Below are 26,989 nucleotides of genomic sequence, written 5' to 3' on the forward strand. Positions count from 1 at the left end.
AAATGCAGATCAAAGCAACAATATAATATTCTTTTTTACCCATGATACTGATAGCAATATTAAAGATTGTTAACATCTTGTGTTGATGGCACTGTAGGGAAATAAGCCCTTTTATATGTTACCGGTGAAAGTGTAAATCAGTACGTTTTTTGGGGGGTGCAATTTGACTATAGATATCAAAAGTGTTAATATATTCACATAGACTCAGCATTTCCACTCTTAGACAGGGAGAGTAACGCTATAGTTATAATCCTGCATGAAGACAAAGGTGTTTTTAAAAAAATATCCATTGCCACATAGCCTATAATTGCAAAAATGAAGGTATTTAAAGGGACAGATGAGATAAATAACAGTTTATATAAACAATGAACTATGCAGCCATTAAAAAGAATGAGGTGTTATGGAAAAATGCCAATAAATATATTTAATTATTGATTTTATTTTAAAAATGAAACTACTGAGTAGCAGCATGGTGAATACATTTTCCAAGGATCTATATATGCCATAAATTTTATTTTTTTTTTGTTTGAAAGGATACAAGAAATATGTAAGAGGTACAACTCTTGGGAGAGAGACTGTAAGGGAAGTCCATGGATGCTGGTAAGAGAGATGTTAATATTCACAGTTCTGTATTGTTAATTTTTGAAAAATCTTAAGCATATATAATTTTCTCTGTTTCAATAGATTCTCTAAGTGCTGGAATAATTAGTGTTTTTGTTTGTGTGTTTGTTTGTTTGTTTTCTTCCTTATCTTTTATTGAGATAATAAGATTATCTCAATAAAAATTTTAAGTGACAAATCACCAGCGTTTTTGAATGGAAACATAGGGTAACCAATATCGCATTGTGCATTATGCTGTTTTCAATTAATTACTGCACATCAGGGGCCAACATTATTTACTTGGGAATAATTATTTCTGAGCTCAAAAGCTGCAGAGCCTGCTCCAATAATTCTTTTACTACCTAATTCTCAGTTAATTCCTCTGTTTTATTTATTTTAAAAAGTTGAATGTTTATTTTTGAGAGAGAGAGAGAGAGACAAAGACAGAGCATGAGCAGGGGAGGGGCAGGGAGAGAGGGAGACACAGAATCTGAAGCAGGCTCCAGGCTCCAAGCTGTCAGCACAGAGCTGGACACAAGGCTTGAACCCACGAACCGTGACATCATGACCTAAGCTGAAGTTGGACACTTAACTGACTGAGTCACCCAGGTGCCCCTGTTCTCCAACTTTCTGTAATGCACACATACAACGTGTATAATAACAAAAGGCTAATTTCCATTAAAAGTGTGATATTAGAAAATAGGATTTAATGGAGAGATAGGTAAATAAAATTGTCCAATTTTATAAATTTTATTTTTTCTTGTTCCAAGTAACAAGATACGACTGAATTTTAGTATCAGATACTGTTTGTATATTTTGGGCTTATCTTAATTTTTCTTTCTGGGCATGTTGAGTTGCTACCATGTCAATTATTACTTCCTCACTATTTAATATTTGTTTTGTTGTCACTGTATTCTTTGTTATGCTTTATTTTGGGAAGATTCATTAAATTATAGTGAATTAGTAATAAACATTCCCAAAGGAATAAAAAAAATGAATATTTCTCCGAGGATATACGAAACATTTTTATTGAGAAAAATTTTAAAACATTCATGAATGTCAATATTCTGAATCCTCTGAAATATTTTCTTATACAAATGAAGTCTTTGAGGAAGGAAAAATTTATCTCTCTAAAATCTAATGAGTTATTTAATTAATTTTACCCCGCCTTTCCCAAGAAGAATTTCAAGAGACTTGTTAGAATATGTAAAACATGACAATGTATCATAAAATAAGGATGGGAATAAAAATTTTAAAAACCAAGGCTGAGAAAGAACAACACGAAATTAATTTTAAACTGCATAGAATGACACCAGTATAACAGGTAAACGTGATCTACAAATAATTTTTTAAGTGTCAATTACATGGTTAATAATATCCATGAAATAAAAGTGAATCAGTTATTCTTAACCTTAAAGTTAGATTAGAATTTCTCCTGAGAATACTAGTAAAGAGATACCATGTGAAGTCATGAACACCACTCTCAATGTAAATATATGTTCTAGGCTTTCATCATCTTATTTTCACATTGTTTTTAGCTTTTATTAACTTAAAATACTTCTTTTGGGGGTCTTCAGAAATTCGCAGCTAAATTTCCATTTTCCAGAGAACTACTATCTAGTTCAGTGGGTAGCCTGTTAAGGTACTGCAAAAGCATTAAGCAATTCATGTGATTTACAAGAAATCAGAAAACCTGAGATTAAATTATATAACTTTAAAAACAAACCCTACCATTTAAAAAAAATGTATGACCACAGTGTGAATATGAACAAGATGCTATTAGCAATCATTCACTGATTTCTTTACGTGTATTATTAAATATATAATTCCATTTTTTTTTCTTGACAAATAGACATTTTGTGAGAAAAACTGATCTTTATTTCAGTGGAGAGTTGTGAGGATTTATTTCTTCCAATCAACAAATATTTGTTAAATTTTATCATTTGTCAGATATTTTCCTGGGTGCTAAGGATCCAGTTGGTGGGAGAACACCTGAATCAGTGAATTTTAATATGGTGCATTTCTGAAACATTTTTGGATATCCAATATATAAATGACTGAACTCTCCGGTTTAGCTGTTGCAGCTGTGGTCTAATAATTCGGCAATATATAGGCAAACTTACAGTCGCAATAAAATAATACACAGATCTCTTATGTTGTTTACGAGGAAGACAGTGACCACTGCTGTGCTATTAATCTGACATTTGCTTTTGACATTCCAAGTATGGAGGGGACACTTCTTATCTTTCGGTTCCACCAGCAGCTGGTAGATGAAGCTGTTAATTTCTTTTTTCTATTTTAACAGAGTCAGAGTAACAGTAGGGTTTGATATACTAGTTTAAATGTGGAAAATCATCTTCAAAGTTATCAAATAACTCACTCAGTTGAGAACACAAAGAATGAACCAAAAGCCAGAGAAGGAGCTAAGAGGCTGTCAATACCTTCAAAGATTAGAATCTCTGGCCTCTTTTAAAGGTTGCTTTCTAGTCTTAAAGTATCATTTTACTTGAATATCACCATGTCACAATCTCTAATAGCAATATGAAATCACAAACAAACATTTGTATATCCTAGCAACCTTATCTGCAAATACAGGGCAAGTGTATGTGAGCATGTGCAAGAGGAGGGTAGAAAGGAGGGAGAATATGGGAATAACAGAAAAGGAGCAGTGATAGCAGAATCAAACTTCCTGATTAAGCTGAGCAATTAACTTAGTTGAACATGAGGACTAAGTAAGTGCTCCTAGATCAACCTGCTATTGTATTAACCTAAACATATTGATTGATCATTTCAGGAACATATATACACAGACTGATGTGTGGCACTTTACACTCTCGTGTCCACGGCATACATTTTGGCGGTCTCTGTCCGAGGGGCTACGTATGACTTGGCCATGGAAATAGCTGCATTTGAGTAGGCTTTCCTCATGGAATACGGATAGTTCCTTTCAGGTCCAACATCTGTTGGAAAGAGATAAATGTAGTTGTATAGAAATAATTATGATTCAGTGAACTTTGGGGAAAAATGTCATTTTACACATTCTTCTCATAAAGAGACAAAAATATAAATACTTTAAGAAGGAATCATCTAAGAAGAACCCTAGAATAAAATCTAAGATTTTCATCTGGAAAGTTATTTTTAGATTAAAAGCTTAGGTACTTTCCTTCTTTTTCTCTCCTCCCTCTCTTCTGTCCTTCCTTCCTTCCTTCCTTCTTTCCTTTCTCTTTTCTTCCTTCCTTCCCTCCTTCCTTCTTTCCTGATGAGGAGATGGATTTTCTTGCTTTTTAACAATATTTTTAGAAACCCAATAGTAATACATTATATTTGTTAACAACAAATATTTGACTTGGCTCTCAGTCTACTTCTCTGTTTAACTCTAGATATAAATTTAGTAGATTAGATGAAGTTAGATATATAAGATTATGAACACATTGAAATCATCATTATATATTTAGATATTGGATACAGTTATAGATGTGGTTTTTTCACCCAATATACCACTTATGAGGTATGAGGCTTGAATATTGCAAATCAGTTTTCTTTGAACAACAGAAACTTCTCAAGTGTCATTTTTTATAAGAGGTAGGGATCAAGTAAGCAACATTATTTTGCACTGGTGAGAACTGTTTCTACCAGATTGGAAAGATTGATAATGGAGGCAAGTAAGTGTGCTATTTTATTTTGTTCTTACCTTTGAAGAGGTATAAGCAGCATGTCAGGACAGCACCAGCCAAAAAGCAACCCAGAGACCCAGCCATTCCAAGCCAGCAAGACCAACCAAATTTGTATTGGATGCCAAGAAATATATTGTGCAAAACCAGAGAAGAACGTTCTACATAAACATCAACAGCATACCACACTGAACCAATGATTCCTGGGGCACCTGAAAGAAAGAAAAGTTGCTAAAATAATACAGGCTTTCCAAATGTAAGTTCATGGACTGCTACCCAAAATGGATGGCATCATTTAGAGAGGGATAATAATCATTTGGAGGGGCAATAATAATTGCTATCTATTTTGTGTTTCTTCCAAATTATGTATCAGTTTACACATAAAGAGAAATACAAAAATTTTAAAATGCAGTGTTCATCTGTTTGTGTAAACTTAAAATGATCATTGTGGTTTTCTTTAATTTTCCTCTCTCACATGTTATTTTGAATGCTGTGTAAAAGGAAATATGAAAAACAACAGAAAAAAAGAGAGAACACAAAATTGAAGACAAATAATACACAGCATACGTTCACTCTATTGATTTTTTTAATTAAAAGTATATATCTTTAAGAATATTCTATTCTTCTCTGCCCCACCCCCTGGACCCACAATTAAAGCTGTGTCAGCTACATAATCAGCACCCATATGGAAACTATGTTTTTTGAAGTCAATAATTTTAGTCTGTTGGGCTTAAAAACAAATAACTGGAGTAAAAATTGTCTTTATTTTAAAATAAATTCTTACCTACCACCCACACACCATGAGAGAACAAACTAAGAAATTTTGTTCCTTTTAAACAAAATTTAACCCCCCAAATTAGTCTATCTGACAATTTGACTGGCTTGGAATGATGCCAGTAGAGTCTGCTTGTTTTAAAGGTATAAATTGCACATCAGTGCTAAGGTGCAGGAAAAAAAAAGGTGAGGAGCTATAGGACAAAATGCTATGTGGAAATGGTGTTTCACATTCTTTTCTAGGGGGTCTGTGATATGTATTTAAGTCACCATTTCATTGCATTATTTTCCCAGTTGTTTAATGCAAGAAGTTTAAGACAGATAATGAACACATAACCTTTAGATAACAGGGTATAAATTACCACCTATTTTCTACAATACTTCTAATCTATGGGTTTAAGATGGAAATTCCTTTTTTAAAACTTAGAAACAGATTATGTAAAATTATATATACATATAACACACATAGATACATATATATATGAAATATGCATATATTTCATTTTATACCATATGAAAATAGCATGTCATATATATTTATATATATGTATGGTGTTAGTATTTTATGTATTATATATATTTATTATATGTAATATAATATAATTATATAATATATATCTAATTTCTTCTCTTTTTAGGTTTATTTATTTTGAAAGACAGAGTCGGGGGGGGGAGGTAGGGCATGGAGAGAGGGAGAAAGAGAGAGAAGTCCAAGCAGGCTCTGCACCACCAGCACGGAGCCCAATGTGGGGCTCAAACTCATGAACCAGGAGATTATAACCTGAACCAAAATCAAGAGGCAGAGGCTTAACTGACTGAGCCACCCAGGTACCCTTGGCATAGTAATTTCAAATGATGGTTTCAAGCCTTTGGCAATATCTGGAAATTTAATTTCATCATTTCTTCATCCATTCCTATAGGGAATTTTTCATCAACTCTTATTTTTTTTTAATTTTTTTTTTTTTTTAACATTTATTTTTGAGACAGAGACAGAGCATGAACGGGGTAGGGTCAGAGAGAGGGAGACACAGACTCTGAAACAGGCTCCAGGCTCTGAGCCATCAGCCCAGAGCCCGACGCGGGGCTTGAACTCATGGACCCCGAGATCATGACCTGAGCCGAAGTCGGCCGCTTAACCGACTGAGCCACCCAGGCGCCCCAATCAACTCATATTTTAATATTTAGCTGATTTTTATTTTTTTAAATAAAAAGGGGCATATATAATGGTATCTCAGAAAGTATTCTGGAACAAAACTGTATGCATTAAATGGTGTTTAAATTTGTTAAATAAAACACATGGTTACATACAAAAGCTCTATGTTATCACTAGGCCAACCTAGACATGAGAATAAATGTCTTAAAAAGGAAAACTTACTAAGTTCTTATGGTTTTTTAATACAACCTAAGGATCATCAGGCCTTGACTCAATGCTTGTGTGAAAAAAATCAGGGAGGCCCCAGTTTTGACTGTGTGATGGGTTAGGCTCTCTGCTATGGGCTCACTCTGTCCACACTGGATCTTTACAACAGCAATTCAGAATAGATTTTATTGCTGGGATGTGGCCTTATTTTGCAGATCAAGTAAAGAAGACCAGTTAAGAAACTGGCCTAAGGTCAAAAATCACATATATATATCTCCAAGTATTAAAAAAATTTAAAAAAAAAGTTTAATGTTTATTTTTGAGACAGAAAGACAGACATGTGTGGGGGAGGGTCAGAGAGAGAGAGAGAGGGAAACACATAATCTGAAGCAGGCTCCAGGCTCTGAGCTGTCAGCACAGAGCCCAATGTGGGGCTTAAACTCGGGAACAGCAAGATCATGACCTGAGCTGAAGTTGGACACTTTACCGACTGAGCCACCCAGGTGCCCCTAAAAAAAATTTTTTTAAGTAAACTCTACCCCCAACGTGGAACTCGAGTTCCCAACTCTGAGATCAAGATTGCATACTCTACTGACTGAGCCAGCCAGACACTTCTGCAAGTATTTTTAATTCCAAAATCCCTATCCATTCATTTTATACTTCCTGGTGAAGTTATCACTTATATTTGCTTTGCTAAATTTTCACTACTACCATTAAAAAAAAAAGATAGTTTCCTCTCTGGGGGTGTGCCCATTGGTTTTCAATCTTCCTGCGCTTTGGTCTCTTGGACAGTGTATTTTCTCCCAACTTGCATTAAGGTCTTAAGAAGACATCATATTGTGACAGAGGAAGACTAAAGTGAATTTAATGACAGAATTTAATGATGCTTTTTCATCAATAAACACCATGTAAAGTGCTTCTTGGCTTGTTTATAAGTCATGCTTGATTTATTATCCTTCAGAATTCCATTTATTCATCTGCCTCTTAAGTGGAGATATAATCTGCTTATTGTTACATTTACATTCAGATGGGTTGGCACATAAGAAAACCTGACATAGGACTTGGCACAACTTAGTTGCTAAAGAATTGCTAAAGAATTGCCTACTCCTACAGTGGGTACTGGTAAGGAGATGGGACCTTGGGACTTTAGGATTTAACTTCAGGAATAATAAAAAATAAATTATTTGAAAATTTTAAACCATTATATAACTTTTTAAATGGTTAAAAATAGTTTGAGGACTTCAATAAACTTTGAACTAACATCGTACCAAAAATTATCTGATTTCACAGCTGAAGAAAGAAGGGCTGATGTGCTCCTTATTCCTTCAATCTAGAAAAGCAAGTCACATATGATGTTAAAATGAACAGCTTCACGGGGCACCTGTATAGCTTAGTCAGTTCAGTGACTGACTCTTGATTTTGGCTTAGGTCATGATCTCAGGGTCATGAGATAGAGCCCCACATTGGTCTCTGTGCTGATACTGTGGAGCCTGCTTGGGATTCTCTCTCTGCCCCTCTCTCTGCCCCTCCCCTGTTCATTTGCACATGTGCACGTGTGCTCTTCCTCTCTCTCTGGAACAAAACTTAATAATAAATAAACGTAAAAAAAATGAACTGCTTCACAACAGCATCCTCCTTCATCTCAAGACTGCAGATGAGCACCTCTACCCCCATCCCTAGTGCAGAGAGTACCTGCTATTAGTAATATGGTTCCAGCAACAAAGCAGATGCGGACTTTGATGTATGGCTCATCAGGGAGGAATTTCACACAGTGGAGACCAAGAAGCAGGGTGATAAATCCAAATCCAGCTAAAATATCTGCAGTAATCATCAACGCTCGAGTTACCACCAGCTTCACTGGAAGATCAGGGCATGTGGTTAAATCATGGTCAGAGGAAGGAAACACGTTAATGTCGAGGTGTGCCAAAGAACAGATAATTACATACATTAACAAATGCCCATTGAATTAGAATTTAAATTTGCATGAACTTGGATTTTTTTTTCATAAAATGCAAAAATATCATGAGATTATCGGTATTATTATTTGTTTAAGCACTGATTATTACTTAGACTTGTCAGCCCCCTAGCAAAATGCTTGGCCTATCGTGTACACTAAATACCTTTTTCCTTGTTTGTTTCTTGTTCTGGAATGAGACTTGTTCACAAGTATTATAGCTGAATACTCAATTGAAAGTAGAGTATCTATTCTGCAGAGTTGCCAATGAATATTTAAGAAATAAACAATCACTATAGTTGTTTGAAGTTCCATTGAAAAATATACTTAAAATAACTGGTTAAAATTTGGTACAGGGGAGCAGGATAAAATGATTCAAGATGTCTCTTGCCCGTTCAGGCTAATGGGAGCCATCTCTTCTAAAGCCATCTCTTTAGAAGGAGGAGGAGCTACAGAGCTTCTGTTATTTAGTCGAAGACTACTTCTAAAGGCCAGATCATATTCTTTTTCATCGCTTCCAGGGGTGACCCTTCTTGGCCAACATTCCATCTTAACCCTTTAATCTTGCACTGTCAACTGAGCAAATTTCAACTATGGCCAATGAGAGTATGTGGTAGAAGGTCCAGGGAAGAGGGTATTAGGTAAGTAGAAGTGGAATAGTAGCAATCATCGTCTGCAGTGGAAGCATCCTCAAATGTGAAAACCTCTTGAACTGTGAGTCTCGGTTATGCTAACTTAAAAATGGGAAATTTTGTCAGAAATGGAGGGTTAATTACCTGATGTCAAAACTACTACTATTTTAGCTCACTAATGGAAAGGAGGAATACAATTTATTCTTTTTGAGGGTATTGTAATTATGTTTTATTTTCATAGTGATGGGGGCTTCCTTGTATTTTAAATAATTCTTCTGCAGTGGTGAGATAAATTTAGGGCTGATTTAGTAATAGATGGCTTGTAAAATGTGGCCAATTTATTTAAAATAAAAAAATACCTTTATAATCCATCTAAGAGGAAATCAATGCATAAAATCAGCTTTTACCTGATTAATAGGTGAATAATTAAGATCTTAATATATGGCATTATTTCAAAAAATTTAGATTTATATTTCTCATTTAGGCCAAATCTAAGGCTTATTTTTCTCAAATTTCAAGAAAGAGAAAAATATGTGCCTAACTAGGCTATATATATAGAAGCGGGTTTCCTACTCAGCACCCCAAGCCAAGCAGTCCCACACTTTGGAGTGCCTTCCTTAAATATTAAGTCCCTTTTGGACCTGGGACCAATAGGGCCAGGATTGCCTTTGAATGGGACACGTTGAAATTGTGACCCTGGTTTTCCCCTCTCCAAGCCTTGATCCTACATAAAGCATGATTTCTGATGCTCTGTAGAACTCCAGGACTCATGTCTATGGTATTATCCAGCCAGCCTTATGGCCTGTCCAGTTCTAAGAGGGCAGTTCTGCAGGCAGACTGCTAATGCTAACGAACCAGGAATTTTTTTCCCAGGTATTGTCTGAGAACTGGCTGCTAGAATAATGTTAAATATTCTGACTGGAGAAAAGGGAACTCAAATTAACTATATCAACAAGAGCCCTGAAAAAAAATTTTGTCTGGGTCTGTATATCCTAGGTCCATAGGACAGTGGGAAAAGTTATCTAATTGTGATTCTATAAAAGATATCAAAGACTAAAAATAAAATTTTATAGGTAATATCCTAACTTAGAGGGTATAGTTGTTATTTTCTTAGAATACATGTTTGTAGCTGTAGTCTCTAAGCATATGATGGAATTTCTTAATCAAAAGTAATTACTTTTTAAGATATTATTTGAAATTCATAGGTAAGAACATATTTTAAAATGTGAGGCAAAAGATTAAAAAAAGAAATATTTAAAAATACAATCAGCAGTTTTCTCTGTGCAGTAAGCTTATAAGTGATTTTCTGTTATTCTTGTATAAATGTACATAACAACATTTACAAGTTTGAAATATTTTATCTTTATTTTTTTTTTCTCCGCTCCCACCATAGCACCACATTTCTGGAATAGCCTAGTGTCCACATGAGCTTACATTTTTATTGACCAAATCATGCTTTTTCGTGGATAGAAGTACGTTACCACAAGGAGGGAAAAAGAGAAAGAATTAAGAAGTTTCAAAAAAAAATGAAATATAGGCTTTATGAATTAGGTTAAAAAAAAACACTCAAATCCTAAATAGCAGAAGAAGATATTTTAGAGCACTGCTCCTTTTAAATGCTTATCCCTGGACTGAAATAGCTGTCCAGGGGAAAAGTCACATTCCAAGCATTTGCTTTTCATTTATCTTCAGAAAAGAAGTTGCCATGCTCTACCATACCCCGTCTGCTTTGAAGGAGACCAAAACCAATTAGCTTTAACAACAGCACCAGTATTTCTTGGCATGATTCAATGTTCTAAATAAATAAATATCTGCTGTGGAGAAATACTGAGAGAATCAATGATAACATTTTTTCATCTATGAAATCTCTTTCTTCATAGAAATATGGACCTTGTTAATACCTAATTAAAATTTAAAGCTAAAGGTTAGGAAGAAGAAGGAGCTGGCTTTACTATTTCTGTTAATTGTGTGTCATATGTATTGATTCTTTTCATTCCCTGATCCTATAATCTGTGTGTCTCTCTTTGCCTATCTCCATGTCTGTTTTTCTCTTTGTCTCTGCCCCCTCTGTTTCCACCTTCTCTCTTTCTCAGCAACTCTCAATGAATTACTGTCAACTTCCTATTTGACTTACATCACAGCTAAAAGACATCTCTGAAATGGTTTTCCTCTAATGTGTCAATTCTAATCCTCCAGTAACCACACCCTGAAGAATTCATCTCAATTTAAAAAGTGTTTACTTTAAGTCTGTGTGTAAGACACTCTGCCAGGTATTTGGGGGGAGGGGGGCAGAGATGAAGAAGTTAATATTTTTACCTTAAAAGAATGTATACAACATGGAAAAAGATAAAATATGCCCAACGTGTTTCAATTCACGTTTCTGAACTTTTTATGGAAACATTTAAAATGAGACAGAACTTTACCATAGTTCTGTAGAAACACACACACACACACACACACACACACACACACACAATGAAAACCTGTTTGGGTTCCCTCCCTGGCAAGGGGTTGTCTAAGGCATACATACAGGGGTGTTCGGCAAGGATAGAATCATACTCGTCACAGGTGCGAATCCCATCAAAAACGTTCGTGACACACTCCCACCAGAGGCCTCGGCATTTGGTGCTCACCTAGATGTTGGGAGAAGACACTGTGTGAAACAACTCATGCAGGCACACTCTAGTTCCTCTCGATCAAAGGAAGACCTTGGCTGTTGTGCATTTGATAGTAAAGTACATTGGTTGCAAGCGTGATCAGAATTTCATTTACCACAAACACAATGTGTTTTACAGTATTTTCCCTTAAGCACTAACAACTAAAGGCTTTCTCCACCAGGAAATGAATTCACTTCCTGATGGGGTGGGGAGGGGGGGCAGTGGTACCTAACTACATAAAGTCTTCATTACATATAGGCAAATGTCTATGGCTGGTTTGATCGTGGAGTCATGGTTTCACACGGAGACAATTTATGTCACTTTTCCTCTGCTGACATTTTTCATCATAAATAAATAAATAAATAAATATAACAATAAATGCTAACTCTTGACGTCCTGAGTCTATTAAGAATGTACATTAATTTTTCACCCCGATAAACACTGAGTCCCATGAAGAAAGGTATTATTGTATATGAAGTTCACAATTTTACAATAATTGCCAAAGAATGCCATACCTCAGGACAGCAACAAATGAAATATAAAGACCCACAGCTTCTTCCTTTTTGCTCCACTGACACATTACAAATGTTCCAGCTATGATATGAATGTGAACGAACTGAGCATTAATGTCATAGAAACTGACAGCTGGAAACCACTTTTACTTAGAATCATAGTGCAGATGATTCTAAGTGTCCACCTAGAGCTAAAAGACACCAGTGCCCAGAGCCATTCCATGTTTTATCTGTAAGCTGCACGTCACAAAAGATTTCCTAAAATTGTAAACATGCCAATGGGAAATAGTTTCAAATATTCTTGACACAGCTCATGCATATGGAACAGAGCTAATATGATTGTTTGTCCTGATTCAATTACAGATTCACATTACCTTGGGATTCTGGGAATAGTTTAGTAAAATTTAACCAAGAATTATCTTGGAAAATAAAAACTTATTTTTTTTCCTTAAAGAAAGACTAAATAACAATGTAGGAAGAGAAATGCCAAAGCGGGGAGATTAAAATTGGTGTGAAGAAGAAAGGAAGGGACATAAAACCCTTTGATCTGCAAAAGGAAACCGTATCAGGGAATATTTGTGCTTTGAAGCTTTGCTTGGTGTTCTACCTTGCAGGTGTATTGTGTGCCAAATAAAACTTTACTGCTTGTTCTTCCACTACAAATGTCAATGTTGTACTTCTATTGTCCTTTTATAGGCAAAATACACATAATCAGTAATAATAAATCTATATTGAGTCCATACTGTGAAGCAGTTACTATTTAAGTATATTATTATCCCATTTATTCCTTAACTGCTCCTGTGAGACATCAATTACTATCAGCTATTTTACAAATAAGGAGAATGAGGAATAGGAAAGGTAAGTGATAACCCCAAGCAAGCATAGCTCACAAATACAGCAATCTGTGTGCTTGCTCTTAAGCACCACAGTATACTTAAAACCATTTTAAGAAATTCCAAATCCATTTCAGGCTAGAGTACTCCAGCACTGAAAATGAGAAGATAGCTTGGGGTGAAGGGTTATAAACCCTAACTTTAATCTTGTCCTATGGCTATTATTCTACAAACCTTCACTTTGGCTTGCTCTTCCTAAGGTTAAAACTGAAGGGATGCTTTGGGGATATTATCTGCCTCAGGAACTGCAGTAACCAAAAATTTAACACAGATCTACCTTGTGAAAGTTAACATACCAATTTTTTAATGATGGATGTGAGCATCTCAAGTTAGATATGCATGCAACTTAAGCTGCCACTAAAAAAGTATAGACTTTAAATCTAAGTTGACACTTTTTAAATGTGTTGTATCTTTGGTCAAGATCTTACCTTTTTTTGAGCCTCAATCTTCTTATCTGTGTAAAGGAGATAGTGCTAGGACAGTTATAAGAATTAAAAAAATTACAAACACACAATATAAATGATTTGCTCATAAGTGATCTTAGTAAAGTACTTAAACATCGTAACAACCTGAGTAGTGACAGTGTTCAACATTGCTAACTAACCACAATCAAAGTGAAGAAGGGTAGGTATGATGGGTTGAATGATGCCCCCTCCCTCACTTCTCCCACCAAAGATTTGTCTAAGTCCTAATCCCCAGAACCTATGGATTTTTGGATGTTATCTTTTTTGGAAAAAGGGACTTTGCATATGGCCAACTAATCTTTGACAAAGCAGGAAAGAACATCCAATGGAAAAAAGACAGTCTCTTTAACAAATGGTGCTGGGAGAACTGGACAGCAACATGCAGAATGAAACTAGACCACTTTCTTACACCATTCACAAAAACAAACTCAAAATGGATAAAGGACCTGAGTGTGAGACAGGAAACCATCAAAACCCTAGAGGAGAAAGCAGGAAAAAACCTCTCTGACCTCAGCCGCAGCAATTTCTTACCTGACATATCCCCAAAGGCAAAGGAATTAAAAGCAAAAATGAACTATTGGGACCTCATGAAGATAAAAAGCTTCTGCACTGCAAAGGAAACAATCAACAAAACCAACGGAATGGGAAATGCCAACTAAAAGGCAACCAACGGAATGGGAAATGATATTTGCAAATGACATATCAGATAAGGGCTAGTATCCAAAATCTGTAAACAACTCACCAAACTCCACACCCGAAAAACAAATAATCCAGTGAACAAATGGGCAGAAAACATGAATAGACACTTCTCTAAAGAAGACATCCAGATGGCCAACAGGCACATGAAAAGATGTTCAACGTCGCTCCTCATCAGGGAAATACAAATCAAAACCACACTCAGATACCACCTCACGCCAAGTCAGAGTGGCTAAAATGAACAAATCAGGGGACTATAGATGCTGGCGAGGATGTGGAGAAACAGGAACCCTCTTGCACTGTTGGTGGGAATGCAAAATGGTGCAGATGCTCTGGAAAACAGTGTGGAGGTTCCTCAAAAAATTAAAAATAGACCTACCCTATGACCCAGCAATAGCACTGCTAGGAATTTATCCAAGGGATACAGGAGTACTGATGCATAGGGGCACTTGTACCCCAATGTTTATAGCAGCACTCTCAACAATAGCCAAATTATGGAAAGAGCCTAAATGTCCATCAATTGATGCATGGATAGAGAAATTGTGGTTTATATACACAATGGAATACTACGTGGCAATGAGAAAGAATGAAATATGACCCTTTGTAGCAACGTGGATGGAACTGGAGAGTGTTATGCTAAGTGAAATAAGCCATACAGAGAAAGACAGATACCATATGTTGTCACTCCTATGTGGATCCTGAGAAACTTGACAGAAGACCATAGAGGAGGGGAAGGAAAAAAAAAAGAGGTTAGAGAGGGAGGGAGCCAAAACATAACAGATTCTTAAAAACTGAGAACAAACTGAGGGTTGATGGGGGTTGGGAGGGAGGGGAGGGTGGGTGATGGGTATTGAGGAGGGCACCTATTGGGATGAGCACTGGGTGTTTTATGGAAACCAATTTGACAATAAATTTCATATTTAAAAAAAAAGGAAAAAGGGACTTTGCATATGTAGTGAAGTTAAGGATCTTACCCTTAACTTAATTGTGGTAAGGATTACCACAATTTGGTGGCTTAACTCAAGAGAATAAATTTCTCTTGAGTTAAGCCACCAAATTGTGGTAATTTGTTATGGCAGCCCTAGGAGACAAATACAGTAGATATGACTGGTACAGAGCTGTTATACTGAAATAGAAAACAGGACTTCTCATAGCTTATTCCTGTTCAGTCCCTCAATTAACAAGAACATACTGGATCCAGTTTACACCAACTAGAGCTAGGTTATACGGATTTGAAGTCACTGTTCCATAATTAGACAGTGACTGTCCATAATTCCTGCTGCCTAACATAGCCCCATTAAAACAAACAAACAAACAAACAAACAAACACTCCTACTGTGGTATTTCTTTTTATATATGAGGTTATTTAGAAAGGAACCTGAGAGATATATGTAGGAATACTCATTTTACACTAAAAAAGAGTCTCTTGGCAAAATAATCCAGCAGTGGTGTCATTTTCAAGGCTATTGATCATTTACCTGCAATGACCATATTTAGAAAAGCAATGAGCTCATTAGAGGAAACAGGAATCTAATTTCATTAGGTATTAATGCTCAGGGGCACACTATTAGATTGCTTGGTATTCACACTCGGTTAAGGTACGTGAGAATAGTGGCTGTAATTAACTAAACTTCTGTGTTAATATAGCACTTACTGGAGACACCCTTAAAGGTGCCTTTGTGCACAAAGACAAGGTTAAAATTTTTTATGGTATTTATCATATTTAGGGAAGCCCTCCTTGGCTATAATATATAATCTTCACTTACTTATTCCTGTGTTATACAGAGGCTTATTAAGAACTCTCTCAAAGGCAGGTAAATCTAAATTCTTAAAAGTTTTAAGACAAGGTTCTATTTAAAAAGGAGACTGATGCTTCAAATATTATGATTAACCTTTCTTAAAGGGCAAAAATGCAAAATGTTAACTAATAATTCTTATCTTGCAGGGTCATTCAAAATAGAAGATTGCAATTTTAAGCTTACTCTTTTAACATGCAATTTATACATTATTAAATACAGATAATGATACTAGAGGGATTTCTATATTATTTCAATGAATATCTGTCCTGACGTGAGGAGATTATCTCCTAAATGGGGAGAACTCAGTTTATCCAAGATGTAACAATAAAAGCATAAGTCACAAACATGAGGCTGGCATAAATCTCTTAATATTATTTAATTACAATAGTAAAACAGAGATCTTATAGAGCAGTCCATATTTCTGCTTTCCTTTGGCAACTTAGTCATGCTGGCCACCTGGACTCCTCAGTCCCACATAACAATGATTAGCGCCAAGGGACTGGCTGCTTCCTTTAGATGGGGCTTGTACTCACAGTTTTCCTCTCCCTCTCTCCTCCCCCAATCTGCCTCTCTCAAGGATGTTGGTTACCTGGTTCCTAACAGCATTTAACTTTCTCACTCCTCGTGTATAATAATGAGAATGACTCCCTTTGCCTTCAATTTGTCAAATTTCTACCTATCCTTCAAATGGCACTTCAAAGATACTCCTTCTTCCAAGAAGTTCTCCCAGTTTCTCCAGCTAGGGTTAATTTATTCCTAGATCATACCATAATCTGTGCATATTTTCTATAGTATTTACAATATTGCATTACTATTCTTCTGTGCATTTGCAGACATCTGTCTCCCAAGTCTGTCTGTTGTCCTCTTTCAAACTATATTCATTGAAGATCTGCCATGTGCCAGTCAACAGACTAACAAAATGCTGGGGATAAAGCAAAGCCCAAGAAAGGTATGGCACCTCGTTTCAAGGAGCTTACAGACCCTCCTGCTTGGAACATAATGGATGCTCAAAAGATGTTTATTAAGAAAAAAAAAATTGGTCACTTTTTCTTTCTTTTTTTTTTTTTTTTTGAATCTTTATTTCCTTTGAGAGAGAGACAGAGACAGAGACAGAGTGTGAGCAGGGGAGGGGCAGAGAGAATTCGAAGCAGGTTCCAGGCTCTGAGCTGTCAGCACACAGCCTGACGCGGGCTCCAAATCACGAAAGCAAGTTCATGACCTGAGCCAAAGTCAGAAGCCCAACCGACTGAGCCACCCAGGCGTCCTGGTCACTTTTTAAAATTCACATTAACCATCTGTCTTTAGATAATGGTTACTGATACACTCTATGCACAACTGGTGCTTAATATATGCTTCTGACTTGACTGAATGGATAAAACAGCTGAATCTAGGAGTCAAAGAATTATGATTTAGACTATAGAGTTAATACTGATTTATTGTCACGCTGGACCCTATCTACTCAACCAGCTCTGGGAAGTAAGTGTTTACCACAGGACTCGGGATGAGCAGGATACCACTCAGAAAATTCTTTAGGACACCATACTGACCACGTATCTTCCCTGTTGAATTTATAGTATCCTAAATTAGTTCCTTAATCCTGGGATTTCCTATTCCCATCTCTTTAGCAACTTCCCATTAAGGCTTCTCTACCCTTGTCTTTGCCATTTTTTTTCCTTGTCACTCTGGAAATATTTACAGACAGCAACATACAATTTTGCCTGCCTTGTCATGTTTCCTGTAGTACTGGATGTGTTTGTCTTGCCTCCATGTATTTTATATATCTTTTGGGAATTAGAGAAACTTAAAAATACTTTAATTAATCGGCATTTATTTTTCTTCCGGCTGTGTGGGGAAAAATATATTTATATACTCAATAGTTTTAATAAATATGTATCGTTGGCTGGCCACTATAAAATAAGATTTTTCTTTGTCAATGCGCATTAAGTTATAAGTGCATATGCACTGAGATGTGTGTGTAAATATAATACATAGAGAAGTATGCATAAACCAAAAGAAAAGTAGAAGAAGCCATGAAGATGTACTATTTTAAAAACCACCTTGCACACACATATTATAGGAATTTATGCTTTTCACACCACTTTACCATTCTTGTGTCAATGTTCTTTAATACAGAAGATACAACTTAGCTGTTACCAGTATTTACTTAAATATATTCATTAAGATGCAAAACCTTAATAATTCCATAGTAAATAACCTCCTTTCTACTAATACTTGAGACAATTTCAATTTTAACATGAAATGCATTTGAGTGTTTTTTATACCAGGATTCTGAACTTTTCATTTTAATATTTTATATTATTGGGACACCTGGGTGGCTCAGCCACTTGAGTGTATGACTCCTGATTTTGGCTTAGGTCATGATTCCAGGGTCCTGGGATCAAGTTCTATGTAGGGATAAATGCTGAGCATGGAGCCTGCTTAAGATTCTCTCTCCCTTTCTATCTCTCCCTCTGCCCCTCTTCCCCACTCATGCTCTCTCTCTCTCTCAAATATATATATATATATATATATATATATATATATATATATATATATATATAACTATCCCAAGGTCTAAAAGAACTCAAAACAGTCATTTATAAAGATAAAGAAGCAAGATTAAAGTAAGCATAATAGATGTTACCTTTCTTTTCCTCTCCATTTATGTGCCACGAGTTATTTGCTGAAATACATTTGGTTTAGTTCTGCCTGTTTATTTGTGGGAGGCTGGCTAAAAGTAAAAATGGCAAGAACGAGATAATACTTACTTAGTAGGTAAAATGGTCTTCATGGTTATATTACCTAATTTACATATTTGAACTAAACATTTCTATTTTTTTAAGTTTATTTATTTATTTTGAGAGAGAGACAGAGTACACCAGTGAGAGAGGGGCAGAGAGAGAAGGAGAGAGAATCCCAAGTAGGCTCTGCTCTGTCAGCTCAGAGCCTGATGTGGGGCTCAGATTCACGAATCATGAGATCATGACCCCAGCCGAAAACAAGAGCCAGACACTTACCCGACTGAAGCATCCAGGCACCCCTAAATATATCAGTTTTAACATTTATTGTTTATTTGAATCACACGTTTAATCATTTTAGAATGCTTCTGAAAGCATGGCATCCTAACTTTGCAATGACTACTGCATCAGTTGTGACAGATCAGTGTTTGCTGAGTGAATGGTAATAAAATATTAGTTTGCTTTTTCCTTTCTTCGTTTCTTCATTTCTGTCTTTATTTAAAGCACCAGGCAGAAAAAACTATATTCTCTGGACCAGAATACACTCTTCACCAACCTTATTGTACATCCCAGGGAATTAGATTTTTATTCCTGCCTTTTTAAAAAAAGGGGCGAAATCCATATCTTCAACAATTTTAAATTGTACTAAGATTAAAAAGCCTTGCCTACAAAATGGTGGTGGTCTCCCCACAGAGATACTTTTCACTTATGGCTCAATGTGTGATTTCCAAAGACCACATCGCATGATATTCATCTTTTCATAAACATGCCAAGTATCTTAATAGATGCGCCCTGTCAGTTCATGTGAATCATGAGTTTCCATGATGTGGAAATTGGTGTGAAGAGGAGGAGATCATGAGATGAGCAAGAGAATATCTGTAGCCGCCAATGTCTGCTGAATGAGTTTGCAATGAGTCGGGAAAGTAAAACCAGTATATATATATATATATATATATATATATATATATAATCAGAGTACATGCAGGTATGATAATTTTAACATTTATTTTATATCCAAAACAACTGCAGCACCATTAATGTAATTAGAAATCCCAGGGAAGAACCTGATCATGGGGATAAAATAAATCCAAATGTGAGAAACCTTCATTTGAGGTAATAAAATTTTAATCATAATAGTGCTTGGTGTATAGCAAATTCTCAGTAAATAATTAATGCAAGATTAACTGAAAAGGGATTAATCTTGTGAAAACATTCTTTCCCTCTGATAATTGAAAGAACTTTGCCAAGAAACTACTTTTTTTTTTTATTTCAGTGTGGTAATGAAGAATTTCATATTTTCTAATATAGTTAACAAACTAATAATAATAATTCAGTTTATTTTTCTTTCTAAGATGCATTTAGGGGCGCCGGGGTGGCGCAGTCGGTTAAGCATCCGACTTCAGCCAGGTCACGACCTCGCGGTCCGTGAGTTCGAGCCCCGCGTCAGGCTCTGGGCTGATGACTCAGAGCCTGGAGCCTGTTTCCGATTCTGTGTCTCCCTCTCTCGTTGCCCCTCCCCCGTTCATGCTCTGTCTCTCTCTGTCCCAAAAATAAATAAACGTTGAAAAAAAAAAGAAAAAAAAAGATGCATTTAATAGGTAACTCATGCTACTTTGTCTCTATTGTTTGCTCTTATTCCCTGGTTAGATAAAAAGGAAACAGTCATAAGTATAAAAATGGGCAAACCACAGCTCAGAGAAGTGAACAAAATTTCTCCAAGAGAATCAATAGCTAACACAGGGATAGAACTTAAATCTCATATCTCTACCTTCAGTGAACATTATACAAAATGTCATCTCCTCCTCCAGAACAAAAACAAAACAATAAACTGCAAATAGACAATAATATATCTCTCGTTTATTGACTGATTTGTATTTGCCCGGGACTGTGGTAAATGCTTTAGGTACACAAGCTCATTGAATCCTCACAAGGCACTTATTACATTATTATCCTCCCTTTACAGAGGAAAAAATGTGCTTTATAGCAATTTAAATGTCTGCTATTTAAAAGCATACAGGTATTGCCTGGGAGTGTGGGATTTAATCTAGGGTCCTCTCACATCAAGTCCAACCTGTGAACTTTCCCACTAGAAAGCATTGTACTCCTGGCCCCCTCGAGGTGCTGTATAATAATCTCAGTGAGGAAAAAATAGTGGGATGGTCCAGGGACATTGCTGCTTAATGACTTCTGTACAGAGACTCGTTTTCCTCCATTTGAGCTCTTGGTGAGTGACTCCACCATTCCTCTAATTGCTTAAAAACAGTAAAGTGGATTTCAACCTTGGCTTGTCCCTTGAATCAGCTCCTTTCTCCACATGCACTTATTAATCCTATCCATTCAAGTTCTTTAGAGCTTCCCATATCTTCACGTTTCTCTATGCTTGCTGCCTCACTAGTTCAAGCCATCAATGTTTCCCTCCTGTTCTACGGCAAAGACCTCCCAACTAGTCTCCTACATTTCCTTCTATTCATTCTAACTTTTCCCCATAAGTAGCCACAACAATTGATATTTGTAAAACACGTGTGCATATTTGTTTACAGTGAAACACCTTTCACTACAGTGTAAGATCTATATTTTACTTGAACACAAAGCCTTTGATGACCAAGCTCCTATTGTCTCCTCCCTACATTAGAAATTCTTACCATGCTGACATAGTCCAAAGCCACATATATTGCTCTCATACCTGGATCGCTGCCCATACTATTTCCTGTGCTTGCAATACTCTCTACTTCTTCCTTATTCACCTGTCCTTAGGTCCTACGCTAGGTGTTTCTTCTGGGTTGCCTTTACTCATTCTCTAAGACTGGGTGAGCCAGTCACTCAGAGTTATTTGTTATCATGGCACTTGTCACACCGTATGGTAACTTTCAGTTCACTTGCCCATAACTCCCAGTAATGTTGGGACAACCCAAGGTAGATCCAGGTCACATATTCCTTCCAAACGTCTACCCACTGCAACCCCAGGGGGACAGAGGTATCAGACAGTATTTGTGGAATGAAAGAAGATAGAAAGAAAATAATAAAAGGAGAGAGAGAGAGGGAAGGAAACAGAGATGAGGGGGAAATTATGGGAAGGAAAAAGAATAAGTAAGGAGAGGAAGAGCATAAGGGGTAGAAGAGGGAAGAAAGGAGACAGGGAAAAAAGGAGAATGGAGGTAGCGAGAAAAAGAGGGTGGAGGGAAGGACAAGAAGAAATAAGTAATGAGGAATGGAGTAATATGGAAGGAAGAACATAGGAAGTAACAGAGAAACAGAGAGGGTTTGCATTAGATTCCAAATGGAAGTTTCTGGGGAGACTGTAGACACCATGGGTCCTTCAGTGAGTGGCCATGACTTTGGGATCACAGACAGTCATAGTCAAGGAGTCCTTGTGTTAAACAACATGAAGACTGAGGAAGGATCTTAAAACTATGGAGTTTACTTCATCTTCTAATTGAAGAAACTGAGCTAATTGAAGACAGAGCGGGGGCTTGCTCAATGGAAGACACGTAAGATGCGAACACAGGCTGGAATAATCTCGAAGCCCTAGATCTTTCCACCGCATCAGTCCTCCCAGAGACACAGGAATCAGTAATGGAGGAGCAGGGCCCCCAGTCCCTGGTTTGGAGCTGTGCACTGTGCCATCCGTGTGCCATTTCTTTTCTCCTAACATTTTTACTTAATGCAAAGAACTTTCTTCAAGGGAGGCATGAGTAAGGCAAAATAATGTTTTATACTATTTTGAGTATGCTGTAGTAAGACAAAAGAGTATTTGAGCTCTTTCTGCCTTGTGCTCCCAGTTATTCATCTTAATCCTGTAACAAGCCTTGAGTTTTTACTCATTCTGTACTTTTGCCATGTATCCTCTCGTCTAGAAGGCCCCTGCTGCCATTTCTACCTTTTGAAGTCCTTTTGGAGGCTTTGCTCAAATGCCTTTTCCTCCCTGAGGCCAGCTTCAATGTCCTCAACAGGAAATAATCATTCTATCTTCTTTGCTTCAATGGTATATTGTTCATTTCTTTCTCAAATATGAACTGGCCTATGCCTTTCATTATAGTTCCATGTGTATCTTTTTTCTCTACTAAATGTCCACTCCTAGAAGGCATGACCCATTCCCGCTTTATCTTTGCCTCCCCTAGGAAGATTAGCCCAGTACTTTTTATATGTCATACATTCCATGTTTGTTACGTTGAATTGAACTGTTGAATCCATTTTCCATTTTCCATCTCCATCACTCTAGAAGATTAACAAAGCTAACAAAGCTAAAAATTCATAATACTCCTTTTTGCTTAAATACTGCACAGGTGGGTTTTTTTAAAGCACTTTTACTGTGTTAACTTTTGTCCAATAGTTGTTTAAAGTGAGCTGCTCATGTGGACCAAAAATGATACATACATAAGGAAGGAAGCAAGGAGCGAGAGTAACAGACTTGAGTCAGTGGGTATCCGAACACTGAAATCTGTGGATAACTGTATGCCTTCATATATTGGCCAACTGAAGGAGCAATTATTACAAGAGGTCCCTGTCGCATTGAAAATACTGACCAATAGAGATTGTTGGAGAGCAGAAGCCTCATTTGTTACAGTTTTTCTTTTAATGTGGAAGCGTCTTGGAGAATGTTTGCATAGTATGTTTCAAGTATGGGAAATAAGAAAGAAGCCAAGAAATACTAACTCTTGTCCAAAGTTAGCAAGGATTTACTTGAGGTGAATAACCTGGACTGCTCATACCATTCATTTTAACTAGAAGTGTTCTTGCACAGAGCAGATGGCAAATTGGTTGGATGTACTGAAATACAAGCAAGAAAATGCTTTAAATGCCGGGACTCTCCATCTCCCTCAGCAAGGTCTGACCCTTCCTAAACTTCCATTCTTGCCAAGTGAAGTTACTATTTCTGTCGGCTTAAGCAGAAAGATTTTCAAATTGTTTCAGAAAATATTTTAACAGTGCTCTTAGATGAGATTTTGCATATTTTTCAAAAATAATTTTGTGTGTGCTAGAGTCCAATATATTTTTAAATTAATCTCCTACTACTGGCAGTCTGGATTCTGGGGAGCTAATGGCAGCAGACATTTTTATCTGCACTTTTCTCTGAGCACTGTTCAAAAGGCATTCTTTTTTTCATTCACCACTTACATGCGAGGCCAGATAACATACATCACTGGACTCACATATAGCACACATCCTCTGCAGTATTTCAATTCTATCGCAATTTTCAGGCACATAATTTTCTAGCTCTAAAGAAGTATTTATAACTCTGTTGGTTTTGAAATGCCATGTAGAAGTCAGAGGAAAATTAAAAGCTAAATATAAATAAATAAATAAATAAATAAATAAATAAATAAAGCAAGCCAAAATAATACACAGCAGAATAGAAAGGTCATTACTTTCTGTTTCTAACTGTAACATAAGAGTCTAATAAATAAAATTAGGAGAAAAAAATATATAAACTAGCTCTTGGGTATCTTTCCTAAACTTCATAGAGGTGATATTATAGCATTTGTTAGAACAAATTGTTCCCCTCAGGATATAAGTAAGAGAGTTGCTGCATAGTCATTGAGTTCCTGATATATTGTTTCTTTTCTTACCTACTTTTTCTGAAACCTCACTAATGAACAGTAGCTGATTTTGAAGATTTGATTTTTAATCAGTTCTACCTTCCTCACATTCCTATAGCCGCAGGAAATTACTGTAAATTTCAAAATGGTTTCTTTCTGAGCTTCTCCAGTAAGAAAAATAAAATCTGCAAATGTGAACCACTCACTCATTTGTGTTAACAGTTGGCTTCCAAGAGCAACTTATTTTTGAGAGTTTCTTAAATCCATATCTGTCCCCCGTACTTTGGGACCCACTGGAAAGATTTGTTCTTCCTCTCGCTCCTACTTGGAAACACCTTAAAATAACAATTCCTCTTATGTAGGAAATGGGTAGGTTTTTATACACCTTGAGCTTGATTACTCAATTTCTTAGATTATCACTCTTTAAGAGAGGCCAGTCATAATGCTGTTATCCAAATTAGAAAATGGTTATGAGAAAGGCTGTCACTGGAATGTTATTCTAATTTAGTATAAGCAGCAGTGGAAGAGGTGAGTTTCTAGAAGACTCAGTGGCAGGGATTATGTAATTACACTTATGCGAATCTATCCTTAAGAAAAAAGAGGGATTATCCAGTTACCTCATCTATATAATGGGATAATAACAATGCCTACCTCATAGATCAGCTGTGAGGATTAAATGAGCTAACATAAGACTCAGTAAGTAGTAAGTAAGGAGTAAGTCCATCCACGTTGGCTATTATTTCTATCCCCAGTAAGCATCCTGAGACAGCAGGGCTGAGAGAAAATTTGGACAGGCTTGGGTCAGAAAAAGAAGGTGCTGACTTCTTACCTCCAGGGAATCGTCAGCATTCACCATCCAACAGTCTGTCCAGGTGGCCACAACCAAGAACCCAGTAGAGAAAAAGGCAAAGAAGCAGGCGGTGTACTGAAGAAGATCCCTCATTTTAGCAAGCAGCCTGTCTGGAAGGGACACATGGGCAGCTGCGAGCCCTGGGCCCACTCAGGTGGCTGGAACGTTGTCAGTCTTCTGAGCTTCTGGTACCTGGGGATGTGAAAATACCGGTCTTTTACTTTTCCTCACACCCCACCGCAGATGTCTTAAGTTGTGGTAAGAGTAACACGAACAGGCTGTAACCCACAGAGGGGTCCTGGAGGTCATTATCCAAAGCAACCAGCCTCCAATCAGAAGCCAGGTCAGTGAAAGGGCTGAGTGTGTTTTGGGTGGGGGAGAAAAGGCACTGTGGTAACATTTTCGGGCCAGACTGTGGGCTAATGTGAGGTGATGGTCACCCGAGGCACGTGCCAGCGCCAAGATGGAGAGAAGAAGGGTCACACCCCATGCTGACGCCTGTAAACCGATCTTTCTCAGGCCCTCCAGGGAAAGTGAGCTATTCTCCTCCCCCTCAGTAAGGAGGCTACACGGTTGACTGAGTGCTCTTTTATTATGAGGACTATTTTAATATTCGTTGACTACCTTGGACAGACAGGCCACTGGTGAAACTATGCTAAACAAGTGTTTGCTCAAGGGAGTTTGCATTCCACAGTGTTGGGCAGAACAGCTCCTTGAAGGGTTTCCAGCACCCTAGCCCCAGGTGGAGTCACAGTTCCTAACCTTCTGGCACCACAGAGTGGGAAGGCGTGCGCAGTTTCATCGTCAGTTCTGTGTGTAAATCCTTGCTCTGAAGCTTATAGGCAGAGGGCACTTGAGCTGTGGGTTCTGGAAAACTGGAGGTACTAATGCCATCTTCATGAGACATTTGTGAGAATTGTCTGATATTGTGTCTGTATATCATTTAGGACAGTATCCAACAAAAGTAGTTAAGTGGTAAATATTAACATGACCAAGAAGTCCTTATATGGTTACTTTTCTCCCATATATTCCTGACTGAATGCATGTCAAAAAACAAGCAAATAAACGAACAAAAACACCAGTTTATGTTAGGGAAAAACATTTTTAAAAAGTTTTTGATATAGCATATACAACTGGAGCTTTACTTTTATCTGAATGGGTAGTTTTATTGGGTAAAAATATTCCATAACCAGTAGTCTTTTTAAAATACCTAGAAGAGCATACACACACCCATTTTATCATAATCAGATAGACTTCTCTAAACTAAAACACAGCACTTAAGTGTAATAATTAAAACTATATTACATGGTTCTTAATCCAAGAGAGAGAATACAAAAGGGGTGAGATAGAAAAAGAAGAGGGTGGTGAGGAACAGGAAAAGAATTACAAATAGGTCATTACTTTGGGAAGACTCAGCTACTAAGATAATTATTTTAGGAACGGCTCAAAGAAGGATCACTTTTTTTCCAACTTAAAAATGATTGGGTTATACTATTTAGGGTAAAAGTCTAAAATCAGTATTGATACAATATCCTTCAAGGATATATTAAAATAATAACTTTTTATAACTGAAACTTGTTATTTTCTCATTTTAATTCATTTGTGTTCAAATATATAAAAATGTAAATTTAAAGTTAAGAGTAAATGCATAAGTTTATGTAAAACCATATGTGGAAGATAACTGTCACCATAAACGAGGATACATATGTTAGAGGTAGTTACTGTTAGTTTATAAGTTGCACTTGAGATGCTTTCAATTTTACTAATTTTACTGACTTATTTTACTTAACAATTGGGAAAAATAATGCTTATTGTTTGAAGTGTTCATTCAAGAATGGAATTATCTATGGTG

The 26,989-nt window shown here is 36.7% G+C and overlaps 1 protein-coding gene and 1 long non-coding RNA gene across 2 annotated transcripts; one reads left to right on the forward strand and one right to left on the reverse strand.

Moving 5' to 3' along the window:
* Positions 1–25,719, reverse strand: CLDN16 (claudin 16). Its single transcript, XM_015064370.3, is given in 7 exon segments — positions 1–3,560; positions 4,292–4,483; positions 8,098–8,262; positions 11,522–11,624; positions 25,117–25,251; positions 25,253–25,300; positions 25,303–25,719. Coding segments are annotated over 7 exon segments (921 nt in total). The 5' UTR covers positions 25,447–25,719; the 3' UTR covers positions 1–3,426.
* Positions 3,425–12,028, forward strand: LOC128315216 (uncharacterized). Its single transcript, XR_008297747.1, has 2 exons — positions 3,425–4,527; positions 8,881–12,028. It is a non-coding gene; the product is annotated as an uncharacterized LOC128315216 (long non-coding RNA).
* Positions 25,720–26,989: the final 1,270 nt, after the last annotated feature.

The sequence above is a fragment of the Acinonyx jubatus genome, chromosome C2, assembly GCF_027475565.1.
Source record: "Acinonyx jubatus isolate Ajub_Pintada_27869175 chromosome C2, VMU_Ajub_asm_v1.0, whole genome shotgun sequence".
NCBI classification, from domain to species: domain Eukaryota; kingdom Metazoa; phylum Chordata; class Mammalia; order Carnivora; family Felidae; genus Acinonyx; species Acinonyx jubatus.